The 17,978-nt window shown below is 45.3% G+C and overlaps 2 protein-coding genes across 8 annotated transcripts in view; one reads left to right on the top strand and one right to left on the bottom strand.

Annotated features, from left to right (window-relative positions):
* Positions 1–1,103: 1,103 nt before the first annotated feature.
* On the bottom strand, positions 1,104–10,068 carry LOC129499121 (translation initiation factor IF-2-like). Its single transcript, XM_055308755.1, has 4 exons — positions 10,056–10,068; positions 8,131–8,293; positions 7,048–7,896; positions 1,104–1,251 (listed from the first exon to the last, which is right to left on the bottom strand). The coding sequence occupies exons 1-4, from the start codon at positions 10,066–10,068 to the stop codon at positions 1,104–1,106; spliced, it is 1,173 nt and encodes a 390-aa protein (XP_055164730.1).
* Positions 7,518–17,978, top strand: part of LGALS8 (galectin 8) — a 28,737-nt gene continuing 18,276 nt past the window's right edge. For 2 of the 7 annotated variants that reach the window (XM_055308826.1, XM_055308827.1), the window contains exon 1: positions 7,520–7,666. The gene's annotated coding sequence lies outside the window, so the exon portion shown is untranslated. Of the gene's footprint in view, positions 7,667–7,971; positions 8,322–15,676; positions 15,811–17,978 lie in introns of those variants that run through there. The other 5 variants (XM_055308822.1, XM_055308823.1, XM_055308825.1 and 2 more) reach the window with 5 other exon arrangements.

Genomic DNA, 17,978 nt, shown 5'->3' on the forward strand with positions numbered 1-17,978 from the left:
TTTTTACCAAGATTTTTATTTTAAAAAATAAGGTAGAAATATAAAATTAAAAAGTTAAATGAAAACATTATAATCCTAAATTGAATGAAATCAGCATAATCTCAGATATATATTTATATTTTATATATTTTAATTAAATATATATTTTCAATGTTTATATAATTATAATTATCTAAATATATATTTTTAAACAGATTTCTACATTTAATATATATATTTTTATTTTTACTTTTTTATTTATTTATGATAGTCACAGAGAGAGAGAGAAAGGCAGAGACACAGGCAGAGGGAGAAGCAGGCTCCATGCACTGGGAGCCCGACGTGGGATTCGATTCCGGATCTCCAGGATCGCGCCCTGGGCCAAAGGCAGGCGCCAAACCACTGCGCCACCCAGGGATCCCAATATATATATATTTAAAGATTTTATTTATTTATTCATGAGAGACACACAGAGAGAGAGGCAGAGACACAGGCAGAGGGAGAAGCAGTCTCTCTGCAGGAAGCCCGAGTGTGGAACTCGATCCAGGTCTCCAGGATCATGCCCTCGGCGGAAGGCGGTGCTAAACCGCTGAGCCACCCGGGCTGCCCCTAATATATGTTTTATTAAATATGTTTATGTATATTTTTAAGCAAACATTTTCCCTAGCTTCACCTATTGAAGAAGTCTAGAAACCAACCCACGGGCATAAGCATCTCTAGTCAAAATTGTGGTCTCTATATATACCATTTCCCACTTAAAGGTTTCTTGGAGAAACTGCTAAGTCCAGGTTTGGCAGGAAATAACAATGGTAGTTTGGGATATATTGTCATACCACAAAGCAAGGAAACTATCTAAGATTACCAGGTTGTGTCAAAAGAACCCGGAAGCCAACTCAAAGGGGGTTCCATCTCAGGGGATAATGGGATAATTATGCATAACCTGTATGGATATGGGATAAGTTATGGGATAGTCTAAGTATCAGAAAAAAATTAGAAACATATCAAGTATATTAATATTCATCAATTCATAATGAGCTTTAAAAAACCCAATTCATTGGTTACCTTTTGTGGAGCTTAGGGAATTGACTTATTATCATAAAAATCTCTACATAAAGGGAAAGAATTCAGCACTTACCTTGACTTTCCAGTATAAACTTCACCTTGGGGTCACTGAACCATATTTCCTTATACAAGAATTCCAATTCATAAACATAGGAGGAATGATGGAATTGATATATTACCCATTTTTCGGTTCTTGATGAAATACTGGACCTAGGCAATGACCATCAACAGGTAGCTGTTAAAACCATTGGGTCAAAAACTGTTGAGAATGTTGTGATGGAGGAATCAGACTAATATCATCTGAAATCACTGGCCAGTCTTGATAGCATAAAAAGAAAAAAACTGACATTAAGTGCCTCCTGATGACTTGCAATTGAAAGTACACATCGCTTATAAAATCTGGCCAAAAATGTGAACCTGGGTCTTATTAAGTGTAACTACCAGTTTTTAAGTTTTATTTTTTTTTATTTTTATTTTTTTAAATTTTTATTTATTTATGATAGTCACACACACAGAGAGAGAGGCAGAGACATAGGCAGAGGGAGAAGCAGGCTCCATGCACCGAGAGCCCGACGTGGGACTCGATCCTGGGTCTCCAGGATCGCGCCCCGGGCCAAAGGCAGGCACCAAACCGCTGCGCCACCCAGGGATCCCAGTTTTTAAGTTTTAGAGATTAAATGAAGTGTTAAGATTTTCTTGAAAATGAGCCAGTGGTGAGGAGTGGATGAAGTGCACATGAAAGAAGATAGGCCATGTTGATAATTGCTGGAGCTGGAAATGAGTAAATGGAAACTCATTGTACTATCTCTCCACTCACGTGTATGTTTTGACATTTTCAAAATAAAAGGGGTTTTTATTACATGGACTCAATCACATTTTTCTACTTGGAAAAAACTATCTGGATGTCTTGCTTGCTCAAACCTGACTCAGAAATTCTTCCCTTGAGGTTTTCCTTGTTACTTTGTTTTATAATGAGCTGTGTAAATACAAGCTGGAGGAGGATTAGCTACGCAAGAGAAGGACTGGTTAAATATTCAGATTGGGTTGCTGAGAGAGGCCTTTCTAATGAGCGATAATTGCACCTCGGATAAACCTCATTGGCTACATAGGATACTGCCTGCACGGAGCTGAGGGAGGCCTTTCAATAGTATCAAGAATCTCACCTACTTTGCAGGAAAAAGATCACAATGAGCATTAACAGTTACTGACATCATTCTTTTGCATTTTAAAATACATATGTATAATTATTGTCTAATTCTGACTAGATATAAGCTCCAGCAAAGCTATGTTTTTTTACCTATTGTATCTCTAGCGCCTAAAATGTTACCTAGTATAATATACATGGTACTTTAGGTATTCTATTGTGTTTTCACTTTAAAAATTTATGTAATTTCAGATATATTCTCATGTAAAGTAACAATATAGTATTCTCTAGTTAACATATCATAGTCTGCCAAGGCTTTCAAGAAAAGTATTTTATTTTATTTTATTTTTAAATACTTTTTTTTAAATTTTTTATTTATTTATGATAGTCACACAGAGAGGGAGAGAGAGGCAGAGACACAGGCAGAGGGAGAAACAGGCTCCATGCACCGGGAGCCCAATGTGGGACTCGATCCCGGGTCTCCAGGATCGCGCCCTGGGCCAAAGGCAGGCACCAAACCACTGCGCCACCCAGGGATCCCCAAGAAAAGTATTTTAAAAATAGGACAGCATCTCATATTCTTTGAGCCACTGGGATGAATTAATGTAAGTTACAATCCTCTGAAGATCTTTCACTTCTTCAAGATTCTTTCATTTTATGACAAAACCATAGTTCTAGAAGCTTGTTTCTCACACCTAAAAAGACTAGATTAGAGACATGATCCTGTAGAACATAAGAGGTAAGCCTGCTGAATCCGAACACAGGGTATCTGAAGGTTGAAAGAGAGGCTGAGTGCCCTTGGGTGGTGCCAGTATTGGGGTTAAGAGAGAGATTAGTTGGGGATCCCTGGGTGGCGCAGCGGTTTGGCGCCTGCCTTTGGCCCAGGGTGCGATCCTGGAGACCCGGGATCGAATCCCATGTCGGGCTCCCGGTGCATGGAGCCTGCTTCTCCCTCTGCCTGTGTCTCTGCCTCTCTTTCTCTCTCTCTCTGTGACTATCATAAATTAAAAAAAATAAATAAATAAATAAAAAAGAGAGAGATTAGTTGAAAGCAAGGGGATTTAAAGAAGAAATGAGTCCATTTACAGAGGGGAGGATAGTCAGAAGAGGTTGATGACACCAATCATGAATTCTTCCTGGGAAGTAGACCTATGTCTAAGAAATATAAGTGCCACGGTTTCATGAAGAATGCACTCCAAGAATGCACTCCTGGGGCACCTGGCTGGCTCGGTCTGTAGAGCATACAACTCTTGATCTCGGGATCATGAGTTTGAGCCCTGAGTTGGGTAGAGATTACTTAAATAATAATTGAAATAAAAAAAATTGAAATAATGCAGCCCTAAAGGCTGCATAATTTAAAATCTGAACAATACAAGACTAATTTTCTCATGAGACTAAATGAAAAGTGAGTGTATATTCTCAGAACTCATAAATCTGTAACAATTTGGCAGATTTTTAAATATTGCTTTTTTATATATCATGATTATGGCTAAAGGTTCTAGAGTTTTGACTTCTAAATTCACAGCATGATGTATCAGAGCAGTTATTTAAAGTTCTTTACACTATTTTAGCACACTTAGCTTGTATTCCAAAATTATTGATTTGGGGCATATTTTCCCAGCACTGGCATCACCATTCAATCAATGCATGGAGGTAATAAATTTTTAATTATAGCAACAAAAACACCTCAACACCATAACAAGCAAAATCACCACCAGAATTACTTCCTACCTTTAAACAGGATTCACATTATTAACAAACTATGGCAGGTATTTCTTTTTAAGGTGTTAATCCTACCAAGAAGCAAGAGCGCACAGTTTTTTTTTCTTTTTTTTTTTTTTTAAAGATTTTATTTATTTATTCGTGAGAGACACAGAGAGACAGAGAGATGCATAGACACGGGCAGAGGGAGAAGCAGGCTCCATGCAGGGAGCCGGAGGTGGGACTCGATCCTCGGTCTCCAGGATCACACTCCGGGCTGCAGGCAGCGCTAAACCACTGTACCACCGGGGCTGCCCAAGAGCGCACAGTTTCAATTCATACATCTAAGATCATTTTTTACTACGTTTTTAACAACTGGGGCAATATACATTATTTCACATTTTGCTTATAAGACACTTTATATCATGCTATTTCTAAATTTGCAGCCACACTGTACTATATAAATATGTTTTCTTGGGTAAGGAAAGAACAATAAAGAGATGAAAAAAAGAAATTGATCCAACTAGAAATGATCCCTTCAGCTTAGGAAATCTAAGGGAACTGTCTGCAAATAATTTGTAACATCTATGTCATTGTTTTGAACTGATATTCTGAATGTCTATTTCTGTGACTTTAGGGCAAAATCATCTCAAGAGCCACTCTTGTAACCATCCCCTTTCTCTTACATTCTTAGCATTCTCTGTTCTACTGGATCATATGAGTAGGGTCAGTAGTGTGGTGCTAAAAATGTCTAACGTTCAGCTTTGGGGTCGCGGGGGTGGTGGTGGGTGAGGCGCTAGGTTGTAGCGGTACGTCTATGTCTAGTATATACGTGGTGTATATACTTTCATTCCTGGCCAATTTCAAGGTACTAACATGGAAGATGGGCCAAACTGGCTCTTGCAAGCTAGTGTGAGCCAGCTCTAATACACCCCTGAAAATGTTTTTCAGACCTCAGTTTACAACCCATTAATGGGTCTTGGAAATATTTTTAGTGGGTTGTAAGCAGCATTCTTTAAATGAAAAATTAGAATGCTTTGCATAACAAGAGTATTGTTTTGTGAATTTTTTGTTTTCATAATTTTAAATATGCAGCATGTAACAAGTCACCGCGTAATGTAGTTGGCACTGAGGCTTACTTGTTCAAGTCTGCAAGGCACCACGTAGTATCGATCTTTAAAAAAAAAAAAAAAATCGAGAGGGAGCAAGAGAGAGAGCACAGGAGCGCTTCGATGCGGGGAAAGGCGGGTGGCGGAGTGGGGGAGGCGCAGGGCAGGCCCCGGAGCCAGCCCCCTCGACGCTGAGGGCCCGGCTCTTTCCCCGCCCCGAGCTGATGACCCGAACCCAAATCAAGAGTCGGTCGCGACCCGACTGAGCCACCCAGGGGCCCCCGCATCTCCTCATTTTAAGAACAAACAAAAACAGAAACAAAACGAAATCAAAATCTTTTTTACTCTCCTGCTTTCTTAGCTACAATCGCTCTGCTCTTCACAGCAAAACTGCTTAAACTATCGATAGTGGCGATTTCTGCCGCTTGTCTGCCTCACGTTTCTCAGCCCACTTCAGAGCCGGTCACTGGTGACAATCATCTTGCTAAATCCACGGGTCACTTTTACGTTCTCATGAGTACGGGACACCTAGTGGCTGTTCTTCCTTAGAACACCTCCCTGACTTCCAGAATGCCGGTCCCACGAGGTCCCCATCGCTGCCCCTCCCTGTCTCTCACCGACTCGACCAGTTTGGACTCCCCCCAGGCTGCGTCCGAGGTCGAATTCCCCATCCGCCTACCCCCCGGTCGCCTCATCGAGTGCCGTGGCTTCACCTCCCGTCGTCGCCCCTTTACTAGGCTGCAGCCCCGGGAGCTTTCTGGCACCTAACAGGAAACCGAGGGAAGGCGGCCCCCGAGCCAGGCGCTCCCGCAGCCTGACCGCACGGTGGGGGCCAGGGTGGTCCCTCCTGAGAGGGGGGCAATCGCCACCGCCGCTCCGCTCGGGTCCCCTCCTACCCCGCTCGGGTCCCCCCTCCTACCCCGCCCGGGTCCCCTCCTACCCCGCTCGGGTCCCCCCTCCTACCCCGCCCGGGTCCCCTCTCCTACCCCGCCCGGGTCCCCTCCTACCCCGCTCGGGTCCCCTCCTACCCCGCCCGGGTCCCCTCCTACCCCGCTCGGGTCCCCCCTCCTACCCCGCTCGGGTCCCCCTCCTACCCCGCCCGGGTCCCCCTCCTACCCCGCCCGGGTCCCCCCTCCGACCCCGCCCGGGTCCCCCCTCCGACCCCGCCCGGGTCCCCCTCCTACCCCGCCCGGGTCCCCCCTCCGACCCCGCCCGGGTCCCCCCTCCTACCCCGCCCGGGTCCCCCTCCTACCCCGCCCGGGTCCCCCCTCCGACCCCGCCCGGGTCCCCCCTCCGACCCCGCCCGGGTCCCCCCTCCTACCCCGCCCGGGTCCCCCTCCTACCCCGCCCGGGTCCCCCCTCCGACCCCGTCCGGGTCCCCCCTCCTACCCCGCTCGGGTCCCCCTCCTACCCCGCCCGGGTCCCCCTCCTACCCCGCCCGGGTCCCCCCTCCTACCCCGCCCGGGTCCCCCTCCTACCCCGCCCGGGTCCCCCCTCCTACCCCGCTCGGGTCCCCTCCTACCCCGCCCGGGTCCCCTCCGACCCCGCCCGGGTCCCCCCTCCTACCCCGCTCGGGTCCCCCCTCCTACCCCGCCCGGGTCCCCCTCCTACCCCGCCCGGGTCCCCCCTCCTACCCCGCCCGGGTCCCCCTCCTACCCCGCCCGGGTCCCCCCTCCTACCCCGCTCGGGTCCCCTCCTACCCCGCCCGGATCCCCCCTCCTACCCCGCCCGGGTCCCCCCTCCTACCCCGCCCGGGTCCCCCTCCTACCCCGCCCGGGTCCCCCCTCCTACCCCGCCCGGGTCCCCCTCCTACCCCGCCCGGGTCCCCCTCCTACCCCGCTCGGTCCCCTCCTACCCCGCCCGGGTCCCCCCTCCTACCCCGCTCGGGTCCCCTCCTACCCCGCCCGGGTCCCCCCTCCTACCCCGCCCGGGTCCCCTCCTACCCCGCCCGGGTCCCCCCTCCTACCCCGCCCGGGTCCCCTCCTACCCCGCCCGGGTCCCCCTCTCACCCCGCTGCGGCCCCGCCCCCACCCCCTGCGGCCCCGCCCCTACCCGAGGCTCGAGCCGCCGGTCGTCCCGGGGGGGTCATTCACCCCCCTCCGTCGCCGGGACCTGGTGAGTCCCTCACTGCGGCTGCGAGTCCAGTGTCGCGCGGCCAGTGGGCGGTTTGGGCTTCGGGCCCCGGCCCCGGGAGGGCGGCGAACCCACCCCCCGCCAGTCGGCGACACCCCGGGTGCCCCCATCCTAGGACGATGGGGCGTCTGCAGGTCGGGTCCTCCCGCGCGGCGGCCTTCGGACCGTGATCCAAGGCAGAGTCCGGGGCAGCTGCACGCTCGGGGACGCCGGGGCGCAGGGCGGACCCCTTCTTTGCAGGCCGCTCGCGTCCGCTCCCACCCGACGGCGGGGCGGAGGCAGGAGGACGCGCTCAGGAGGCCCAGGACGCGCGCAGCCCCGCCCCCGTCCGCGCGCCCCGCCTCCCCGGAGGCCGCCGCCTGCCCCCCGCCGGCAGGGCCCCGAGCGCGGCCGGCACACAGGCGGGGCCGCGGCTGCGGGGCGCGCGAACCGGGGCCTGGAGGCGGCCTGACTCCGCTCGCTTTCCGTAGCCGCCCGGAGGGACGCGCGGCGGCGGACAGACCCCCGGGGCGCCGAGCGCCTGCCCCGCGGGCCCGGGGTGAGTTCGCGGCGGGCGGTCTGCAGTGGGCGCGCCAGCGGGGGGGGGGCGGGGGCCGCGGACGTGGCCGGGTCCTGGTCGGAGTCTGGCGGGTGGGAGTGCGGGGGCGCGTCCCGCCGGTCCTGTCGGCGGCTCGCTGGGCGGCTTGGGGGTCCCGGAGGAGCCGCCTCGGGAGCCGCCCGCCGCCCGCCGCCCGCCGGCCGCCGCCCGCCGGGTGCCGAGTCACCTGACTGCAGCGTCACACGTTCCGAGGCGGGTCGCCTCGGTGCTCTGCGCGCGGAACACGACGAGGGCCTGCGAGGGGAAACAGCGGCCCGTGCGCGGCTTCGGGGGCGCTGGCTTCCCCCGTCGCGGCCGCGGCGTCTTCGTGGCCTTTCTCCTTGCTCGGACTCGCCCTTCCTGAATTTTACGGAGCAGTAGGAAGAGTCTCGAGGTCTTGACCGACGTCTACGTGAAGGACGCACCAAGAGGGACGCGGTGTCGCGCTCTTCTTAATAGACTCGTAGATGCGGTTCGCTGCGTAGTCCCCGTACGGGGGAGTGGCAGAATCCGTGCAAGCGGGATGTAGGAGCTTTGACTTCCATTTCTCTTTTAGTTGCGCTTGACGCCTTGAAGTCTCCCCTGGAGCTACTTAATGGGGACGTCTATCAGATGAGTACTTTAACCTTTAAAGCTGTGGCTGATGCACAGCACATCCCCCCCCCCCAGTAGTTTTTTTTTTTTTAAGCCACAAGGAGGGATCCCTGGGTGGCGCAGCGGTTTGGCGCCTGCCTTTGGCCCAGGGCGCGATCCTGGAGACCCGAGATCGAGTCCCATGTCGGGCTACTGGTGCATGGAGCCTGCTTCTCCCTCTGCCTGTGTCTCTGCCTCTCTCTCTCTCTCTCTCTCTCTCTGTGAATATCATAAATAGATAAAAATTAAAAAAAAAATAAAGCCACAAGGAAAAGCAATATCATGCATATTCAAGGTATTGGATTTTTTTTCTTTTTAAAGATTTTATTTATTTATTTATTTATTTATTTATTTATTTATTTATTTATTTATTTATGAGAGAGAGAGAAAGAGCGAGCAGGAGCACGAGCATGAGGGGGTGGAGGCGACGGACAGAAGGACAGAAGGACAGAAGGAGAGGGAAAAGCAGACTCTGCTGAGCCAGGAGCCCGGACCTGGAGGACCCCAGCCACGCCAGAGGCTTAACAGACCAAGCCACTTAGACGCCCCTGGATTTTTTTTTTTTTTTTTTTGGACTTGTTTAACTTGGAGGAGAAAGAGCAATGCCTTCTATTAAAATAAGAGCAAAAACTTATAGACACTATTGCATTGTTTTATTAATTCCTTTAATCAGAGCAAACCTGTGAGGTGAATGCTATTCTTGTTTTCATTTTACAGAAGAGTTGAGTGAGTATTGGTAGTTGTACAGGACAATTTGCTATTTTATTTTTAGTAATAAATTACAACTTAATAGTTTTTCTGTGAATGTATGGTTTTAGATTTATTGATTTGTTTTAGTTCTGTTTGAGCACTTTAGGATTTGGGTGGTCAAAATAAAGGATAGTGCTAATTTTGCTTATCACAATTACCTTCTTTTTTCCTCCTGCTGTTAAGTTGCCTGCATGATGGGACAAACTTGTTTCGTCTTTTTGATTGAAGAATAATTGACATATAACATTGTATTAGTTTCAGGTGTAACAGTGAGTCCACATTTATATGTAGTTCATATAACATTGCTTCTGAAATGAACACAAGTCTAATTAGCCTCCCCTGCAAAGTTGTTACCATATCATTGACTATCTCTAGTAAACATCTGTTACTGTAACTGAACCAACATGACTTTGCTCCTTGGTGAGTCACAGACAAAAACTACACCAGGTGAAGTGTGGCACCAAGGAGACTTTATTTTCATCAAATAACGAGATTGGGGGAATAACTTTCAAGGCTGAGCCTCCTCAAGCCCAGTGAATGGGTTATTACGTAAATGAAGCTTGTGCTCCTGGTATTACATTAGTATTATGATGAGGTAAAGGTAAGTGTCGTTCATTCCAGCGGTCTCTCCCTGGTCCATCTGTACAGTCTGAGTCAGGGGTTTAGGGCCACCAGAGCGCTTTTTCTCTGGGCAGTCATTCTTGCTTGAGGAGTCATTTCTGTCTCCATCGAGGGACACTATGCCTATAGAGTCTTTGACCTGAGTTAAGGCTAAGCTGTAAAGAAGAGCTTCAGGAAAAATGCAGGACAAAGGTTAGTGGGTACAAGGAACTGTGTAGTGAACGTCAGATCTTGGGTGTAGCTGGTGACTTCCCCTTACCAAATTGTTACAATATTACTGATTATTGTATTATATTCCTTTTATTTATTTTATAACTGGAATAGCATACCTGTTCATTTCTTTCACCTGTTTCCTCCATCCCTCCCACCCCTGTTCCCTCTGGTAATCCTCAGTTTGTTCTCTGTATCTGTTGGTCTGTTTTGTTACTTTTTCACTTAGCATAATACCCTCTAGATCCATCCATGTTTGTCACAAATGGCAAGATTTCATTATTTCTTATGTCTGAGTCATATTGCATATATATTTCATATATAAACCACATCTTTTTTTTTTATCGATTCAGCTATGATGGATATTAGGTTGCTTTCATATCTTAGCTATTGTAAATAATGCTGCAATGAACACAGGATTGTATATGTCTTTTCCAATTGGTGCGTTTCATTTTTTGGGGGTAAATACCAAGAAGTGGAATTGGGTAATACTCCATTGTATATATATGCCACATCTTCTTTATTCATCTGTCGATAGACATCTGGGCTCTTTCCATGTTTTGGCTATTGTGGGCATGGCTGCTATAAACATCGGGAGGCAGTGCCCATTTGGATCACTATGTTTATATCCTTTGGATAAATACTTAGAAGTACAATTGCTGGGTCATATGGCAGTTCTATTTTTAATTTTTTTAGAACCCTTCAGACTGCTTCCCACAGTGACTACACCAATTTGCATTCCCACCAACAGTGCACAGCTGCTCCCTTTTCACCACATCCTTGTCAACATTTGTAATTTCCTGTCATCTTGATTTTAGCCATTCTGATGGGTGTGAGGAGATCTCTTCTTATGGGTTTGATTTGCATTTTCCTGGTGATTAGTGATGTTGAGCATCTTTTCATATGCTGGTTACTTATCTGTATGTCTTACTTCGAAAAAAGTCTGTTCAGGTGTTCTGATAATTTTTTACTCAGATTGTTTTTTGATATTGAGTTGGGTGAGTTTTTTAATGTATTTTGGATGTTAAACCCCGTATTGGGCAAGTATCTTCTCCCATTCAGTAGGCTTCCTTTTTGTTTTGTGGATGGCTTCCTTCACCATGTAGAAGGTTTTTATTTTCTTGTAGGCCCATTTGTTAATTTTTGCTTTTGCCTCGGGAGACAGATCCAAAAAAAATACTGCCAAGACTAATGTCAGATAGCTTACTGCCTATGTTTTCTTTTAAGGGTTTTGTTTCAAGTCTTTTATTTAAGTTTTTTTTTATAATAAATTTATTTTTTATTGGTGTTCAATTTGCCAACATACAGAATAACACCCAGTGCTCATCCCATCAAGTGCCCCCCTCAGTGCCCGTCACCCATTCACCACCACCCCCGCCCTCCTCCCCTTCCACCTCCCCTAGTTCGTTTCCCAGAGTTAGTTCAGGGAGTTAGAACAAATTATTTTAAGATTTGTGTGGAATCAGAAAAGACCCCGAATAGCCAGGGGAATTTTAAAAAAGAAAACCATAGCTGGGGGCATCACAATGCCAGATTTCAGGTTGTACTACAAAGCTGTGGTCATCAAAACAGACACATATCTCAATGGAACAGAATAGAGAACCCAGAAGTGGACCCTCAACTTTATGGTCAACTAATATTCGATAAAGGAGGAAGGACTATGCATTGGAAGAAAGACAGTCTCTTCAATAAATGGTGCCGGGAAAATTGGACATCCACATGCAGAAGAATGAAACTAGACCACTCTCTTGCACCATACACAAAGATAAACTCAAAATGGATGAAAGATCTAAATGTGAGACAAGATTCCATCAAAATTACTTAAGTTTTTAATCCATTTTCAGTTTATTTTTGTATATGGTATAAGAAAATGGCCCAGTTTTTCTTCTGCATGTAGCTGTCCAGTTTTTTCAACATTACTTATTAAAGAAACTGTGCTTTCCCCATTCTTGCCTCTTTTATCATAAACTGACCACATAAGTGTGGGTTTATTTTTGGGCTCTCTGGTGTGTTTATTGATCTAGTTATCTGTTCTTTTTTATTACTGTACCTTGTAGTGTACTTTGAAATGCGGGAGCATGATACCTCCAGCTTTATTATTCTTTGTCAAAATTACTTTGGCTGTTTTTTGTTCTTTTTTGTTTGTGGTTCCATACAGATTTTAGGGTTATTTGTTTTCTACTTATGTAGAAAATGCCATCGGTACTTTGATAGGGATTGCATTGAATCTGTATATTGCTTCGGGTAGTATGGACATTTTGACAATACTGATTCTTCCTGTCTCTAAACATGGTAGATCTTTTCATTTATTTGTGTCATCTTCAGTTTCTTTGATCAATGTCTTAAAGTTTTTTTTTTAAGATTTTATTTATTTATTCATCAAAGCCCCAGGGAGAGTGGCAGAGACATAGGCAGAGAGAGAGAAGCAGGCTCCCTGTAGGGAGCCTGATGTGGGGATCCCAGGACCCTGGGATCATGCCCTGAGCCAAAGGCAGATGCTCAACCACTGAGCCACCAAGGTGCCCCAGTGTCTTTGTCTTACAGTTTTGAGAGTACAGATCTTTTACCTCATTGATTAAATTTATTCCTAGGTACTTTACTCTTCTTGATGTAATGGTAAATGGGATTGTTAATTTCTGTTTCTGAGAGTTCATTATTAGTGTATAGAAATGCAACAGATTTCTATATACTGATTTTGTATCATGCAACTTTACTGAATTCATTTATTCTAATAGTTTAGAATAGTGGAGGGTTTAGGGATTTTTTTTTTATATATAGTTTTGTCTTCTGCAAATAGCAACAGTTTTACTTCTTGTCCAATTTGGATGCTTTTTATTTCTTTTTCTTGCCTAATTTCTCTGGTCAGGCCTTCCAATACTGTGTTGAATACAAGTGGCATAAGTGTGCAGACTTGCTCCTGATCTGAGAGGAAAAGCTTTCAGCTTTTCGTTACTGAGTATGATGTCAGTTGTGGCATATATGTGGCCTCTTATTATGTTGAGGTATTTCCCTCTGTACTCCTTTTGTTGAGAGTTTAGTTATCAAAAGTGGATATTGAATTTAAGCAAATGATTTTTTTTGCATCTACCAGGATGTTCCTATGATTTTCATCCTTTGTTTTGTTAATATAGTGCTTTACATTAAATAATTTGCAGATATTGAAACAACCTTGCATCCCCGGAATAAATCCCACTTGATCATGTGTATGATCCTTTTAATGTATTGCTGAATTTGGTTTGTTAATATTTTGTTGAGGATTTTTACATCTGTGTTCATCAGGGATATTGGCCTTTCATATATATATATATATATATATATATATATATACACACACACACACACACACATACATACATACATACATACATATATATATTTTGGTAGTGTCTTTGTACAGTTCTGTTATCATGGTAATGTTGGCCTTGCAGAATAAGTTTGGAGTACAAGGGTTCCTTCCTCTTCAGTTTGTTTGGAATAGCTTGAGAAGAATTAATAGTTCTTAAAATGTTTGGTGGAATTTACCTGTAAAGCTTTCTAGTCTTGGACTTTTGTTTATTAGGAGGTTTTTTTTTTGTTTTAATTACTGATTTAATTTCATTACTAGTAATTGGTTTCTCTGGGTTTTTAATTTATTCCTAATTCAATTTTGAAAGGTTGTATGTTTCTTAGAATTTATCCGTTTCTTGTAGGTTGTCCAATTTGTTAGCATATAATTGTTCATAGTAGTCTCTTAGGAGCCTTTATATTTGGTATCAGTTGTAATTTCTCCTCTTTCATTTCTGATTCTATTTATTAGGCCCTTTTTCTTGAGTGTGGTTAAAAGTTTATTGATAAACAGTATTTTGTTTATTTCTTCAAAGAACTTGTTTCGTTGATCTTTACTATTTTTTGTCTCCATTTATTTCTGTTTTGATATTTATTTCCTTCCTTTTACTAATTTTGTACTTCTCTGTTTTTTTTTTTTTTTTTTTTGGTTAGCTTTTGTTTATCTAGGAAACTCCTTATCTCTCCTTCTATTCTGAATTATAGCCTTACTTGATACAGTATTATTGGCTACAGATTTTTTTCCTTTCAGCATTTTAAATATATCATGCTACTCTTTTCTGGCCTGCATGGTTTCTGCTGAAGAATTAACTGATAGCCTCATGGAGTTTCCTTTCTCATGCTGCTTTTAAAATGCTCTCATTGGGGCATCTGGGTGGCTCAGTCAGTTAAGTATCTGCCTTTGGCTTGGGTCATAATCCTGGGGTCCTGGGTTAGCAGGGAGCCTGCTTCTCCCTCTGCTGCTCACCCTTGCTTGTGCTTGCTCTCTTTCTGTCAAATAAATAAATTAAAAAAAATGTTCTCATTCTCAATATCACTACTTTTGTGCCATTTTCATTACTATGTGTCTCAGTGTGGAGCACTTTGGGTTGATTTTGTTGAGGGATCTCTGTGTTTCCTGGATCTGGATGTCTGTTTCCTTGCTCAGATTTAGGAAGATTTCAGCTGTTATTTCTTCAAATAAATTTTCTGCTCCCTATTTTTTTTCTCCTCCTTCTGGGGTTTCTATAATGTGAATGTTGCACTTGATAGCATCAATGAATTCCCTAAGTCTCTTCTCATTTTACATAATATTTTTCTCTTAGCTGCTCAGCTTGATTACTTTCTATTACTCTGTCCTCCAGGTCATTGATTCATTCTTCTGCTTTGGTATCCTGCTATTTTTCCCATTAGTGTATTTTTAATTTCATTTATTGTGTTCTTTATCTTTGATTTTTTTTTCATCTTTGTTCAAGGTCTCACTGATAATCTCCACTTTGAGTACTTTATTATCATTATTTTAAATTATCTATCAGGCATATTACTTATCTCCATTTTGCTTAGGTCTCTTGCTGTGGTTTTGTCCTATTTCATTTAAGACATATTCCTTTGTCTCCTCATTTTGTCTAACTCTCTGTGTCTGTCTGTTAGGAAAGTCACCTATGTCTCTTCTTGAAAGTCCTGGCTTTATGAAGAGGAGTTCCTATAGTGACCTGCAATGCAGTGTTCCCTGTTCACTGGAACCTGGTTCTTCAGGGGTGTATCTTAATGTGTTGCATACATCCTGTTGTTGTGGATGAACCACTTTTGACTTTAGTCCATTTGTCTGCAGGGGCTCTCTTTGCTTGTTGTGTGCAATGTTTGGTCCTTGTGGTGTTAGCAGACCAGTCTTGGGCTGCTGTGGGCTTGAGTTGAGTCAGAGCAGGCATTTCTCAGGGATGTAGTAGCTCCAAACTTCAGAATACTCTGTGTTATCTCCTGAGAAGTATTAGTTGGTAGGTGGGACCTGCAGAGGCAGAGCAGATCTGCCTCCAACCCTCCGCTGGGTCAGCAGTCAGACTGGTGTGTGGTGGGGCACCTGGGTGGCTCAGTGGTTGAGCATCTGCCTTTGGCTCAGGGCATGATCCTGGGGTCCTGAGATTGAGTCCCTAAACCAAGCTCCCTGCAGGAGGACTTCTCCCTCTGCCTATTTCTCTCTCTGTGTCTCTCATGAGTAAATTAATAAAATCTTAAAAAAAAAAAAAGGACTGGTGTGGTAGCTATATTCCTTTCTTCTTGGGGCAGTAATCATTTGGAGTCATGCTGGCCTGTTAGAGCTGCTTGCACACTGCCAGGTTTGTGGCGCAGATTTGAATGGTCTCCATCCAGGAGCCCATTGGAGGGTGTGGATCTGCAACATGGGGGTTCTGGGGGTGTGGTGGGGCAATGGTGTTAGCAAGGTTTGCACACTGCCAGTTTTCTGCAGGAGAGGTCCTGAAGTGAACTGAGGCAGGCCTGACTAGAAGGGGAGATTCCTGAGGCCCAGGGACCAGAGAGCAATGGAGTGACGAAGTTCTCAATGTGTTCATTCCTTTCTTCTTTCTAGTTTGGTAAGTGTCTTTTTGACTATTACTTTGAACTTTTTTTTTTTGTATTTTTTTTTTTTTTGGAGTTCGATTTGCCAACATAGAGTATAACACCCAGTGCTCATCCTGTCAAGTGCCCCCCTCAGTACCCGTCACCCAGTCACCCCATCCCCCCGCCCACCTCCTCTTCCACTACTCCTTGTTCATTTCCCAGAGTTAGGAGTCCTCATGTTCTGTCACCCTCTCTGATATTTCCCACTCATTTTCTCTCCTTTCCCCCATTAATCCTTTTCACTATTCTTTATATTCCCCAAATGAATGAGACCATATAATGTTTGTCCTTCTCCGATTGACTGACTTCACTCAGCATAATACCCTCCAGTTCCATCCATGTTGAAGCAAATGGTGGGTATTTGTCGTTTCTAATGGCTGAGTAATATTCCATTGTATATATAGACCACATCTTCTTTATCCATTCATCTTTCCGTGGACACCGAGGCTCCTTCCACAGTTCGGCTATTGTGGACATTGCTGCTATAAACATTGGGGTGCAGGTGTCTTGGTTTTCCACTACATCTGTATCTTGGGGTAAATCCCCAGTAGTGCAATTGCTGGGTCCTAGGGTAGCTCTATTTTTTTTTTTTAAGATTTATTTATTCATGATAGGCATAGAGAGAGAGGCAGAGATACAGGCAGAGGGAGAGGCAGGCTCCATGCCGGGAACCCGACGTGGGACTCGATCCCGGGACTGCAGGATTGCACCCTGGGCCAAAGGCAGGCGCCAAACCGCTAAGCCACCAGGGATCCCCTGTATTTTTAACTCTTTGAGGAACCTCCACACAGTTTTCCAGAGTGGCTATACCAATTCACATTCTCACCAACAGTGCAAGAGGGTTCCCCTTTACTTTGAACTCTTTATTGCATAGTTTTCTTATCTGTGTTTTCTTAAGTTATTTTTCTGAAGTTTTGTCTTGTTTTTTTTTTTTCTCCCTTTTTTTATTTTGTTTTTTTCTTTTTTCTTTTTTTTTTTTTAATTCTCTTTTGGAACATACTTTTCTCTCTCCTTATTTTGCTTGACTCTCTGTTTGTTTCTATATATTAAGTAGTTCATCTATGTCTCCTGGTCTTGAAGGAGTGGCTTTATGTAGATGTCCTGAGGGGCACAGAAATACAGTCCCCCATGGCCACCAGAGCCAGTTGCTCCAGGGTTCTCCCTGGTGTGGGCTGCATGCACCATCCTGTTGTGGCAGGGTTGTGGCTGTAGGTATGCTGGTGGGAAGGACTGACCTCCTCCTGCTGTTAGGCTGGCTGTTAGGCCTGGCTGCATGTGTTTCAGGCTGCTCTGGTGGGCAGGGTTATCGCCCTATTGGCTGCAAGGCCATGAAAAGGCACAAGGTTGTGTGGGGCTCTCAGCATTGTGCACCCCCTGACATTAGAAGTCTAGAGGGCAATCAGTATGGCAGAATGAGATGGCAAAAATGGCTGCCACCAGTGTCTTTGTCCCAAGGCAGAAACCCAGCTGTCCCCTGCCTCTCCAGCAGATGCTCCAGGGTTATAAGGGGTCTCCTTCACCTCTGGTCTCTGCTTTTTGTATGGTATTTTTGTGCTGGTTTCAGGGTTGAGCAAGTCTGCACACGGGCTACCTTTAAGAATGGGTTTTCCCTTCCCCACAGTTCTGTCGTTTTTGCGGGTGATTGATTCCCTGTTGGTTTTGAAAGCCATTTGTTTTGGGGGCTGTCTCATCTGTGCAGAATATAAGGCCTGATGTGAGCTTGAATCTCTCACTCCTCTGGGAAAACTTCCATACCTTTGAGCTCTGCCTGGACTGTGGAATCCTATGTCTGGGTGTGAGACTGTATTTCTGCCCCTTCTTTCTCAGTGCTGTGCCTTCTTGTGGACGTTCTGTTTCTGTTCATCCAGTTTCTAGGTACCCCTTTCAAAGAAGTTATTTTATATGTAGTTGTAGATTTGCTGTATCCATGGGAGGAGGTGAGCTCTGGATCTTTCTTTCTTTTTTTTTTTTTTTAGCTCTGGATCTTTCTGTGCAGCCTATTTGAACCCTCTTCCTTCTCATGTATATTTTAAGTCTGGACTGATAGTCCAAAATTATTTAGTGGACAAATATGCAAGGTAAGAATTGGGGTCAGATCTTTGATTGTCATAGCATCCTGTTATTTGGTAAATATCAAATA

The sequence above is a fragment of the Nyctereutes procyonoides genome, unplaced genomic scaffold (genome assembly GCF_905146905.1).
Source record: "Nyctereutes procyonoides isolate TBG_1078 unplaced genomic scaffold, NYPRO_anot_genome, whole genome shotgun sequence".
Lineage (NCBI taxonomy): Eukaryota > Metazoa > Chordata > Mammalia > Carnivora > Canidae > Nyctereutes > Nyctereutes procyonoides.

Bases quoted from the DNA above. Each gene is read 5' to 3' on its own strand.
- LOC129499121 (XM_055308755.1), bottom strand. The intron at 7,897-8,130 runs GTGCGTCCTTCA...GTGACGCTGCAG, and splicing joins GCGACACCGCGTCCCTCTTG to TCAGGTGACTCGGCACCCGG. The intron at 1,252-7,047 runs GTAGGGGCGGGG...GTCATTGCCTAG, and splicing joins ACCGGCGGCTCGAGCCTCGG to GTCCAGTATTTCATCAAGAA.